A 12575-nucleotide genomic window follows, 5' to 3' on the forward strand; every position below is an offset into this window, starting at 1 on the left:
CCCCTAAGGAAATAGAAAGTCATTAAAAGTCTCCCAACCAAAAAAGCCTAGGACCAGATGGTTTTACTCAGAATTCTACCAGATGTTCAAAGAAGAGATAATACCAATGCTCTTTTTATTGTTCCACACAATAGAAACAGAAGGAACATTATCAAACTCCTCTATGAGGCTACAATTACCCTAGTTGCCCGGCCAAACAAAGAAGCAACCAAAAAAGAGAACTACAGACCAATCTCCCTGCTGAACATTGATGCAAAAATACTCAGTAAAATACTGGCAAACAGACTCCATGAACACATCAAAACATTATCCACCATGTCCAAGTAGGCTTCATCTCAGGGATGCAAGGGTGGTTGAACATATGAAAGTCTGTCAATGTAATACACCATACAACAAACTTGTAGATGTAACCAACCGCCTTATTAAATAAGAAACACAGAACCAATGTAAAAGAGAAAGCCAAGAGGTCAGAGCTCAGAGCTAAAATCTCACCCTTCTTCCTGCGGTGGTCCTAGGTCTCCAAAAGAGAGCTACTTCCTGTGTGTATGTCTTTTCATAGTCTTTTTGTTTTGCCTTCTCATTTGTTGTAAACCCAAACACGTGACTGCCTCGTCACTGTCTGTATGCACAGCCACCCAGGTCTTAAAGGCATATGTCTCCAATGCTGGCTGTATCCCTGAACAAACAGATATCTACCTAGCGCTTCTACCAAGTGTTGGAATTAAAGGTGTGTGCTGCCACCACCACCACCATACTCTTGCTATGGCTCTAATAGCTCTGACACTTGGGCAACTTTATTTATTAACATACAATCAAAATCACATTTCAGTACAATTAGAATACCACCACACAAACTGAAAGAAAAATAACACATGATCTTCTCAGTAGATGCTGAAAAGGTATTTGACAAAATCCAACACCCCTTCATGATAAAGGTCTTGGAGAGATCAGGAATACAGGAAACATACCTAAACATAATAAAGGCAATTACAGCAAGCCAACAGCCAACATCAAAGTAAATGGAGAGAAACTCAAAGAGATTCCACTAAAATCAGGAACAAGGCAAAGCTGTCCGCTCTCCCCATACTTATTCAATATAGTACTTGACGTTCTATCCAGAGCAATAAGACAACATAAGGAGATCAAAGGGAATACAAATTGGAAAGGAAGAAGTCAGGCTTTCCCTATTTGCAGATGACATGATAGTATACATAAGTGAGCCCAAAAATTCAACTAAGGAATTCATACAGCTTATAAACACCTTCAGCAATGTAGCAGAATATAAGATTAACTAAAAAAAATCAGTAGCCCTCCTATATACAAATGACAAACAGGCTGATAAAGAAATCAGAGATACACCACCCTTTACAATAGTCACAAATGATATAAAATACCTTGTGGTAATTCTAACTAAGCAAGCGAAAGACCTGCATGATAAGAACTTTAAGTCCTTGAAAAAAGAAATTGAAGATGTCAGAAAATGGAAATATCTCCCATGCTCATGGATAGGTAGGATTTACATTGTAAAAATGGCAATCTTACCAAAAGCCATCTACAGATTCAATGCAATTCCCATCAAAATACCAACACAATTCTTCACAGAATGGAAAAACAAAATACCCAGTATAGCCAAGAGAATCCTGTACAATAAAACAACCTCTGGAGGCATCAGGACCCCTGACTTCAAGCTCTACTATAGAGCTACAGTAATAAAAACAGCTTGGTACTGGCATAAAAACCAAGATGTGGACCAATGGAATGGAACTGAACACCCTGACATTAATCCTCACAACTATGAACATATGATTTTCAACAAAGAAGCCAAAAATGTACAATGGAAAAAAGAAAGCATCTTCAATAACTGGTGCTGGTATACTTGTATGTCAACATGTAGATGATTTCAAATCCATATCTGTCACTGTGCACAAAACTTAGTCCAAGTGGATCAAAGACCTCAACATAAATCCAGCTACTCTGAACCTGATAGAAGAGAAAGTAGGAAGTACTCTTGAATGCATTGGCACTGGAGACCACTTCCTAAATATAACACCAGTAGCACAGACACTGAGAGAAACAATTAGTAAATGGGACCTTTTGAAACTGAGAAGCTTTTTTAGGGCGAAGGACACAGTCAACAAGACAAAAACGACAGCCTACAGAATGGGAAAATACCTTCACCAACCCCACATCTGACAGAAGACTGAGTAGTACTCCATTATATCCAGAATATATAAAGAACTCAAGAAATTAGACATCAAAATGACCAACAGTCCAATTAAAAAATGGGCTATAGAGCTAAACAGAAGAAGCTCAAATGGCTGAAAGACATTTAAGAAATTGCTCAACATCCTTAATCATCAGGGAAATGCAAATCAAAATGACTTGAGCTACCATCTTACACCCGTCTGAATGGCTAAGATAAAAAAAACCACTGAAGACAGCTTATGCTGGAGAGGATGTGCAGCAAGGGGAACACTCCTCCACTGCTGGTGGGAAGGCAAACTTGTACAACCACTTTGGAAATCAATATGGTGCTTTCTTAGAAAATTGAGAATCAACATCCATCTATACCACTCTTGGGCATATACCCAAGGAATGCTCAATCATACCACAAGGACACATGCTCATCTATGTTCATAGCAGCATTATTTGTAATAGCCAGAACCTGGAAACAACCTAGATGCCCTTCAACTGAAGAATGGATGAATAAAATGTGGTACATATACACAATGGAGTACTACTCAGCAGAGAAAAACATGACATCATGAGGTTTGCAGACAAATGGGTGGAACTAGAAAAAAATCATCCTGATTGAGGTAACCCAGACTCAGAAAGACAAACATGGTATGTACTCAGTCATAAATGCATACTAGATGTATAGCAAAGGATAACCAGACTGCAACTCACAACTCCAGGGAGGCTACCTGGTAAAGAGGGCCCTAAGAAAGACACAGGGATTCCTCAGTGACAGAGAAATGGATGAGATCTACATGAGCAAACTGGTGTTGAGGTGGGGTTATTGTAGGGCAAGGGTTGGGGGAGAGTGCTTAGGGGAGTGGGAGGTCCCAACTAGATCAGGAACAGAGTGGGAGAACAAGGAAAGAGATACCATGATAAATAAAGACCCCATGGGAATAGAAAGAAGCAGAGTGCTACAGAGGTCCCCAGAAATCCACGAAAACACCTCCACTATAGAATACTGGCAATGGTACAGAGAATGTCTGAACTGACCTACTCTGGTGATCGGATGGCCGAATACCCTAACTGTCATGGGTCAGCTGGCTTGTGACTATTACTCCAGAATATCCAGCTTGTAGTATGTAACCAGGCAATGGCTACGTGTAGGTGCAGATATAGGCACATGCTATGTGTTGGAGAGGATATAGGCACAGTATATGTATAGGTGAGAATGTAGACACTGGTTATGTTTAGGTAAGGATGTAGGTGCTAGACACAGGCCCTATTAAGAGTGTCATGTTTATGTTTCCCAGTATATAAACCATTTCCCCAGAGACAGCATATGAGAGTAAAGAAAGACAAGGTGTGCATTGATATCATTTAATGCTCACTTTTATTTTTTCACACTATGCTTAGTTTTGCTGATACAGGCTCATCTGTCTCAGAGTTAGGTGATATACATGAAGGTACTGTAAGAAAATAAATGGCAAACCCCATCCAAGGACTGAGGAATCTGGATGCAGACATCCACGGCTAGGCCCCTGGTGGAGCGCTGGGAGTCTAATTAGTGAGACAGAGGAGGGTTTATATGAGTGAGAATTGTTGAAACCAAGGTTGGATAAAGCACAGGGACAAATAACCAAATGAATGGAAACACATGAACTATGAACCAAAGGTTGAGGGGCCCCCAACTGGATCACACACTCTGAATAGGTGAGACAGTCAATTGGCTTGATCTGTTTGGGAGGCATCTAGGCAGTGGTACCAGGTCCTGGGCTCATTGCATGAGTTAGCTGTTTGAAACCTGGGACTTATGCAGGGACGCTTGGCTCAATCTGGGAGGAGAGGACTGGACCTGCCTGGACTGAGTCTATCAGGTTGATCCCAGTCCTGGGGGAGGCCTTGATCTGGAGGCGGTGGGAATGGGAGGTGTGCTGGGGGGAAGGGGAGGGGGACAGGAAGGGAGAGAACAAGGGAATCTGTGGCTATTATGTAGAACTGAATAGTATTGTAAAATAAATAAAAAAAAAAACAAAAACAAAAACAACAAAAAAAGAAAGTAAATGGCTAGCACAGAGACTAACCAGTCCTGGATACCTCATGATCAGCTAGAAGCAAAGATCATTCTCTCAGGGGTTAACACAGACTGGCACATGAGTTAAGAATTGACTTTCAAGCACTATGAATGGGCCAGCTCTAAGATAATTCACTTTTGAAAGGTCACACATTTCATAACAAGTTTCTGAGTTGAGGCAGTCTCAGTCCTATCCACTCAGAGTTTTGTTCCCTTAAAAACTAGCCTTACCTCACATAGTGGGTGTTCTTAACTGTCTGGGTGCTGAGCCCACACAAGGCCTGGGAGCTAACACAGCTGCCATTTCATCCAAGATCTACTGTCTCCTTACATATATGCTGTATGTCTATCCAACAGTGGGGAGATGAAGACTAATTCCAATAAAACTTAATGTGAATTACTTTGTAGGTGAAGAGCTGATGTACAGAGACGTGTGTGACACTCAATGCTAGATCACTGTCACCAGCATCTGCCCCATTGGCTCACTGAAAAATGGAGGCTTTCCATAAAACAGTGAACACATTAGTCAGCATTAAGCCTCTTAGGAAACAGTCTCCATGTTGCTCCTGTTTCTGATAAAAGCCTGCTTGTTTAAAGGGGAAACCAAGGAAGTGTGACCTTTCCCATAACTACTTCTATGGCGAGAAAGAGACAGAGTGAGCTGAGGTGGAGGCAAAGGGCGGTTTGACTCCACAGTTTTTAATGTACTGGGAGACATCTTCGTGTTGACAGTGGCTTCTCCAGGCCTCCTGTGGAGGAGAGTGAGACAGGGTGAAATGGTTAGAACTGTGTCCTCTGTCACACACATTCTCAAACCTGTGAGGGAAATAGTGTAACAGTGACACTAATGGAGTTTGTGTTCTGGGCCAAGATCTAGTGTGAAACCCAGGCTACAGCTGCACCCAGAAGCTGCTACTGACTGGTGGAGCTGTGTCTACATCGCTGTTTGATCCTCTCCAAACCCTGTGCAGAGCACAGGATGCTCAATGTCACTGTGGCATCACAGGCACAGAACCGTTACTCTGAACCTGATAGAAGAGAAAGTAGGAAGTACTCTTGAGCACATTGGCACCAGAGATCACTTCCTAAATATAACATCAGTAGCACAGACACTGAGAGAAACAATCAATGGGACCACTTGAAACTGAGAAGCTTTTGTAGGGCAAAGGATACAGTCAACAAGACAAAATGACAGCCTACAGAATGGGAAAAGATCTTCACAACCCCACATCTGAGAGAGGGCTGATATCCAGAATAGATAAAGAACTGAGTCTGATTCTTAAAGCACAGTCAGTTAGCTTTTTGGCTCTCTTACTGACTGGATTAACTTGCCTATTCCTACCCACTTAGTGGGATATATAGGTTCTAAGGTGTTTAATCTAGCAACTACACTGAGCTAGGCATTGTTTTGGTGGAAGCTGCACCTTGCCCCCTCTCTCCCCAGACCCAAGAAAGCCTACCAAGCATCTTCTCCACCCTCAGAGGGAACATAAGGTCTGGCCCATAGATGTCCCCTCATGGTTCCCTTGTTGCTTCTCCTCTTTCCTAGGACCACCAGGGAATGTTTTAATCAGATTAAACCTGAACATATTTTTTGGCCTGATCTGATTTACTGCATTGATGGAGAGGCTTAATATTGAGTCAGGGAAACATTTTATCTGGTGCATTGGCTCCTGGAGCTGAGCTTTTCCCCATGGGCTCCCACCTCCACAGATCTCTGCCAGACTATACAGCTCTCAGCCCAGTGAGTTGCCCCATGCAAGTCACTGCCCTTAGGGGTCTAGGCACCTCCCCTCTGATTTTGGGGTACCCTTTTCAAGATGGGGCCACACCTGAGGAAAACTTACCTGTTGCCACTGAAAGACCCTAACCCTTTAGGCTTACACCCCCCAAGCCCCAGGAAATGAGAAACTAAAAATCTAGTTCCAAGGGCCACCTGACTCAGCCATTATTCAACCTGTAACAATGTAACAATGTAAAAAGATTTCTGTTAAGAGATGTGCTCAACTGTGACTGGGATAGTTGCAGGTGTTCCAGGAAGGACCACTGTGACCTTTGTGTAAACTCCACTCCTGCCCTGATACCCGCTCCCCTTGAGGTTTCAGGAAGAATGTACCTCTTGATGTAACTGTACCCCCTCTGTGATCACTCTGTATCCAGACTATGATCTTGTGAGATGAAATTGTATGGAAATTGTAATCTTATGGCTTTTGTGGGTTTTTCCTTTAAAACCCCCCATGTGGCTGCAGTAAGATGCAGTTCTTGCTCTTAGGAGCAGAGCCTGTCCATCTGTACAGTCGCTAAATAAAAATCTGGTGCTGTTGCATCAACTGGACTAGAGTCTGGGTGCTTGGGGAGCCCCCTCGAGAGGGTAGTACCCTGGGTCTGGGGTCTATCAGCCACTAGATCTGATCCTCACTGGATGTCTGGGATGCTAGAACATTGAGGCCTTGGATCTTCCACTCCGTGCATGGCCTAATGCAATGGATGCATCATGATTTAGACTTTGGATCTTGGTAAAGGCTTGTGAATGGTTGCTTCTCGGTTAATTAATCCCCAGTTGCCATGAAATATATCCAAATCAAGTCTTGTTCACACCACATGGTGGTTTGTGCTCCCCCATCTAGGTTTATGAGCATTACATTCCTGATCCCTTCCCTGATTCTACCTGCCTGCAATCTCATGCTTTCTACCAACAGCTCCCCCATTTTCTCCAACCTGCTGCTTCTGTGTCTGTTTGCTCCCTCCCTGCCTTCCTCCTTCCCATTACTGATGTCACTGACAACCCCAAGTCAGTCTCCTGACATCTCCTACCCTGGCTATGGGCATGCATGTCTCACGGCAGGTTCCTCACTCTGCCTCGGAGTATCTATCCCAAAATCAGTTTTATTCTGATTTCTCTTAAAAGTTCCCATTCTATTTTGTGTGTATGGATGAAAATGTGGCCATAGTATGCTCATTTTTTGACTGGGTTTGAATGCCTGAGATTCCGAGTTCCATATGTCTTCCTAACAGAGGAGCTCTGGTGACAACTAGCTACTTGGGCTCAGATTTTGTAATAACAGAAAATGTTATTTTATGCTGTCCTACCACCATGAAGAGCACCAAGTGGTCTGTCATCATCTTATTATTATTTTTTATTAAGAAATTTTCTATTCACCTTACATACCACCCACAGATCTCACTTCCCCCCTCCTCCCACACCCAAGCCCTCCGTCCCAAGCCACCCCACATCCTCATATACCCTAAATCAAGGTCTTCAGTGGGGAGTCAGCTGAGTCTCGCACACTGAGCCTAGACAGGTCCAAGCCCTTCCTCACTGTACCCAGACTGCCCAAGGTGCCACAACCCAGGCACCGGGCTCCCAAAGCCTGCCCAAGCACCAGGGATTGATCCCCATCCTCTCTCTCAGGGGTCCCCCAAACCATTCAGGCTAAACAACCGTCTCCCATATACAGAGGGCCTACTCCAGTCCTATCGGGGCTCCACATCCAATAGTCCACAGTTCATGGGCGGGCTTCCACTAGTGTGACAGGTCATCTCTGCATGACTTGCCATCAAGATCTGGGTGTCACCTGCCTGCAGAATCCCTCCTCTCTCCCATCGACTGGATTCCCAGAGCTTAGCCTGGTGCCTGGCTGCAGATCCCTCATCTGCCTCCATCAGTTACCGGACAAAGGCTGTATGACTGCCATCACTGTGTAACATGTGCACAGGTGCCATTTTGACTAAAGTTAAAGAGAGCTCATATGGCTTCACCACCATCTTTAGTGAGGGTGACCACAGGGACCGGCCAAACCAAGGAGATGTTAGGTCTCCAATGTATTTTTCTGTATGATAATTCCTGTCCTGTAATAAAAGCAAGAGAGAGTTTAAAACAATGCTAGGTTAATGAGGTATTAAAGCTGCACAACCATGCATTCACATACAGGGATGTATCTTGCTGAACAGCCAGATTTTATAGTGTAAGAGTAAACCCCTCAATACTGATGTTTAAAAACACTGAATTGTTTGCAATGTTCAAACTTGGTTTTGCCTTATGATAATGCCTCAGGACCACAGCTGAACACAAGAGGCTGAAATATTCCTTCTAATCTTCTTGCTTATACCGACATTTGTAAGCTGTAACTAACTGGGAAAATTGTGTGTCCAGATTTAGCTCATTAGTTAAACAACATTTGTGTAATTCAGATATACCTAACAGGTATATACACTGGTCCTCAAATTCTTCAGCGATCTGAGAATATGATACTTTAATAAAAATAAAGACATGCCAGCTCCTAGCATCATTCTGTACCTCCTCTAAGGAACATGGAAGAATTTGCACCTGGAAGCTGTTTTAAATGTGAGAAAGCCAGCCACGCAGCAGGAAACAGCTTTGTACCTTGAGCTAGTGCCAAGAGTGTGCCCAGACTGGACAAGAGGATCCTGTGGGATCGATTGCCCCACTTTGCCAAGTTGAGGTAGGACACTGTCCCCAAATTACTACCTCACAGGAAACTCTGTCAAATCTTCTGGGTTTGGCAGCTGAAGATAGGTCCTCCTCTGGGACTTCTGTCCCCTCAACGACCATGGAGAAACCTAGGACTGCCTAGGTAACTGGAAAGATGTCTCCTTACTTATCCTTCTCAGATCTGATGGCATTTGATGACTAGGGTCCTTATAAAGTGATAGAGCACTGACTACAAACAGTTTTGCAAAGTTCTTAAATTTCTATGGATTTTCTAGGTCCCTGCTTTAGAGACAGGTCAGCGCTAGGGAGGGTAGGGAAGCCTGCAGGCATGTTCAACTCTGTTCCTCCCTCATTCCTCAGTCTCCCTCCCTCCTCTTTCACTCCCTCAACCACTTCTGTTCAGTAAATTTCCCCTGGTTATAGTCTTAAAGGTGTGTTTCATTGGGCTGAAACCAGGCCCTAGGAAAATGTTAATACCTCTTAACCCAAAGCCATGGCCTTTTGCTATGACGCCAAGATGTACATCTGTTCCAGCTGTCTTACAGACACCTGCAGGTACCCGAGAAAGAGTCCTGCTACTGTATCAAGGAATCTGACATGGTGGATCAGTCCCTAGACAGGTCCACCCTTTCTGCCAAACTTGTGCAAGGCCAACCCACAGGGGCCCTCCTGATTTGCCAGCCCCTGCGTGAGTTAGGAGGTGAGTACTGGGTGAGTACTGACAGGTTGATTTCACCCACATGGTCATTTTAAACTCCGTGGTGATATTTTAATTGTGCTGAAATGTGATTTTATTTGTAGGTTAATAAATAAAGTTTGCCTGGAGATCAGAGGTCTCATAGCAAGGTCATATAACCATAAACAGAAGTCAGGGGTAGTAGCACACACCCTTAATCCCAATCACATAGAAAGCAGAATCTCTGTGTGTTCAAGGACACACCCACGCTTGTTGACACGAGCCTTTAATCCCAGTAAGAACCATAGAGACCTGGATGTCTGACTAGACAGGAAGTGACGAAGAAGTCATGTGGCTGGGCTCAGAGCCAATCAGGAGGCAGAACAGAAAGGCAATAAAAACACAGGTTAGGAGACCTTTTTGCCCAGAGTCGCCGTGGTTTCCTGCTTCAACAGTGCTTGAACAGAACCCGGTTGTCCACCCCTCTGACCGAGCCAGAACTCTTGCAACCTCTTCACTCCAGCATCGGCACCACGCCTTGCCCTGCCGCTGCCATGACCACTGCGTCTCCCTCCCAAGTGCGCCAGAACTACCACCAGGACTCGGAGGCCGCCATCAACCACCAGATCAACCTGGAACTGTACGCCTCCTACGTCTATCTGTCTATGTCTTGCTACTTCGACCGGGATGATGTGGCTCTCAGCAACTTTGCCAGATACTTTCTCCACCAATCTCATGAGGAGAGGGAGCATGCTGAGCAACTGATGAAGCTACAGAACCAACGAGGTGGCCGAATCTCCCTGCAGGATATCAAGAAACAAGAGCGTGATGACTGGGAGAACGGGCTGAATGCAATGGAGTGTGCACTGCACTTGGAGAAGAGTGTGAGTCAGTCACTCCTGGAACTGCACAAACTGGCTGCTGACAAGAATGACCCCTACCTGTGTGACTTCATTGAGACCCATTACCTGAATGAGCAGGCGAAATCCATCAAAGAACTGGGTGGCCACGTGACGACCCTCCGCAAGATGGGAGCCCCTGAAGCTGGCCTGGCAGAATATGTCTTTGACAAGCTCACCCTGGCACGCAGTGGTGAGAGCTAAGCTGACTTCCCCAAAGCCACAAATACTTAACTGGTCACTGAGGCCGTGCATGCATTTCAGGCCGCCTTTCCTTTTCTATAATTCCTACCAAAACATGTGCTTCAGTTGTTTAATTTGTAACATTTCTTCAAATAAAGAATTTTGGTACCAAAAAAAAAATCACAGGTTAGATGGGAAGAAGCTCTCTCTGGGGAAGTGAAAGTGGCAAGGTGGTAAGATAAGGTAGTTGTGGTTCTTCGAAAGTTCTCTGATCTCTTTGGCTATTAAGTCTGTATTTGGCTCTGTGTTTCTTATTTAATAAGACTGTTTAGAAATTCATCTAAAAAGCTCCATTATATCTTAATTCTTATTGACACCTTTACGAGATGGTTGTACTCCCCACCTCCAGGAAATCAGCAGAGGTGATGGATCAGGCATTCCCAAACCCAGCATCCCCTGGTTTGGAACATCATGTATCCAAGCTCCTGGATCATCAGTGCTGGTACCACCTCTCCAGACTTCATAGCCTATCTACTCTTACTTCTGACTCATTCACCCATGCCTCTTCTGTCCAACAGGACACATCTCCATTTCATTCCATAAGGCTGTTGTTAATAATCTATTTTTTTCTTCTGGCAACCTGCCTTCTCGGCCTCCTCAAGAAACAGGTGACTGAGGTCTCCAGGGTGGCAGTAAACCAAATCCTTCTTCACCCACACATTCTGTTGAGTGGGACCCCACCCACTCCTGACTTCCTCTCCACATCATCCCATGTCTTCAGGATGAGGCCAGACTTGATCTGGTGCCCATATACCCAAGGAATCTGGCATGTTTAGGTGGAAGCCCCATCTTGGCCCCACCTCTCTCTGTCCCCAGATCCTGCCCCTGAGAATGTCCACCCAGCAGCAGCTCAACCTCTAGAGGGTACTTAAGTTCTGGCCTACAGACTTTCCCTTGTGGTTCCCTTCATGGTTTCTCTTGTTTCCTGGGACCACCCAGGAATGTTTTCCTCAGATTAACCCTGGACTTATGAATTTGGCTTGATATGATTTGCTACATCAGCGGAAAGGCTTAATATCAGGGTACAGAAACTTCTCATCCATGCCCTATGCCTAGACTCTGAGTTGAGGTATGAACTAGGCACACATCATCCTTGTCCTCACAGCAGCTGTAGGAAGATCATCATACTGACTGGAGCACAATTCATGGGTGTGGTGAGCTCTATGGACAGAGTTGCAGCATTTATGGGAGACAATCCCAATAATAATCCTGTGAGGGAGGTCCCACTCAAGCCTTAGATTATAAATGGAGTTTTCCAATTACAGACATTGAGAGAGTAGGACAGGATGGGAATGAAACCACGTTCTGGGAGGTCTAGGAGCAAGAGGAGGCTGAGGAAGATGTGTCAAGCAGTTCCGGGGTATCTGGGAAGAAAAGGCAGTTGGAGAATCCAGGACCAGAACCTGATGATCCCAAATGCAGTGGGACTTAGAACCTAATCCCAGAGATAGTGGTGACTGTTTATGAATATCAAACTGCAGGTCTGGGCTATAGAATGTTCACCTAGTGTGCTAAAAGCCTCAGATTAGATCCTTAACCATCATAAAACCAGGGATGGTGGAGCATGACTGTTGTCTGAGTACTCAAGAGGAAGAGGCAGGAGGACCAGAGTTCAAGGTCATCCTTGGATATGTCTCAGCTGCCTGAGACCCTGTGTCTCTCTGCCTTCTCCCTTTAAACCTGGGGCTGGGATGATGGCTCATCAGATACGGTGCCTTCTGTGAAAACATGGAGGACCAAACTCCACCCAGAACCCATGTGCAATGCCATGTGGTGTGGTAGCCTGCCTGGAATCCCAGCACATGGGGTGTGGAGACAGGCCATCCCTAGAGCAAACTGACTAGCTAGACAAAACAAAATAGTGATTTTTGTGTTTCTCTGCCCAGTGCATAAGTTAAGGTTGCTTGCATTAACATGCATGGGTGGATGCTGCTCACTTGAGCAATTGCAATTACCAATGGCTACACCACTGAGGAATGCAACTCCTCTCCTCCTTTCCCCTCCCCAGCAGCCATTAACTGCCTATTGCTCCTCTGGGAGAGATGGGGCCTC

At 44.8% G+C, this 12575-nt stretch overlaps 1 protein-coding gene across 1 annotated transcript; it reads left to right on the forward strand.

The window, feature by feature from the left end:
• The first annotated feature begins 7958 nt into the window (after positions 1 to 7958).
• Positions 7959 to 10484, forward strand: LOC114693320 (ferritin heavy chain-like). Its single transcript, XM_037211900.1, has 3 exons — positions 7959 to 8060; positions 9240 to 9405; positions 9793 to 10484. Exons 1-3 carry the CDS (start codon positions 7959 to 7961, stop codon positions 10482 to 10484), a joined length of 960 nt encoding a protein of 319 aa, XP_037067795.1.
• Positions 10485 to 12575: the final 2091 nt, after the last annotated feature.

The sequence above is a fragment of the Peromyscus leucopus genome, chromosome 18 (assembly GCF_004664715.2).
Source record: "Peromyscus leucopus breed LL Stock chromosome 18, UCI_PerLeu_2.1, whole genome shotgun sequence".
NCBI classification, from domain to species: Eukaryota; Metazoa; Chordata; class Mammalia; order Rodentia; family Cricetidae; genus Peromyscus; species Peromyscus leucopus.

What these genes read in the sequence shown, in the direction of transcription:
- LOC114693320 (XM_037211900.1), top strand. Translation starts at nt 7,959, where the DNA reads ATGTGCACAGGTGCCATTTTGACTAAAGTTAAAGAGAGCTCATATGGC. An exon ending in ACCGGCCAAACCAAGGAGAT is followed by an intron (nt 8,061 to 9,239) that starts GTTAGGTCTCCA and finishes CATCTGTTCCAG; the next exon opens with CTGTCTTACAGACACCTGCA. An exon ending in GCCCCTGCGTGAGTTAGGAG is followed by an intron (nt 9,406 to 9,792) that starts GTGAGTACTGGG and finishes AACACAGGTTAG; the next exon opens with GAGACCTTTTTGCCCAGAGT.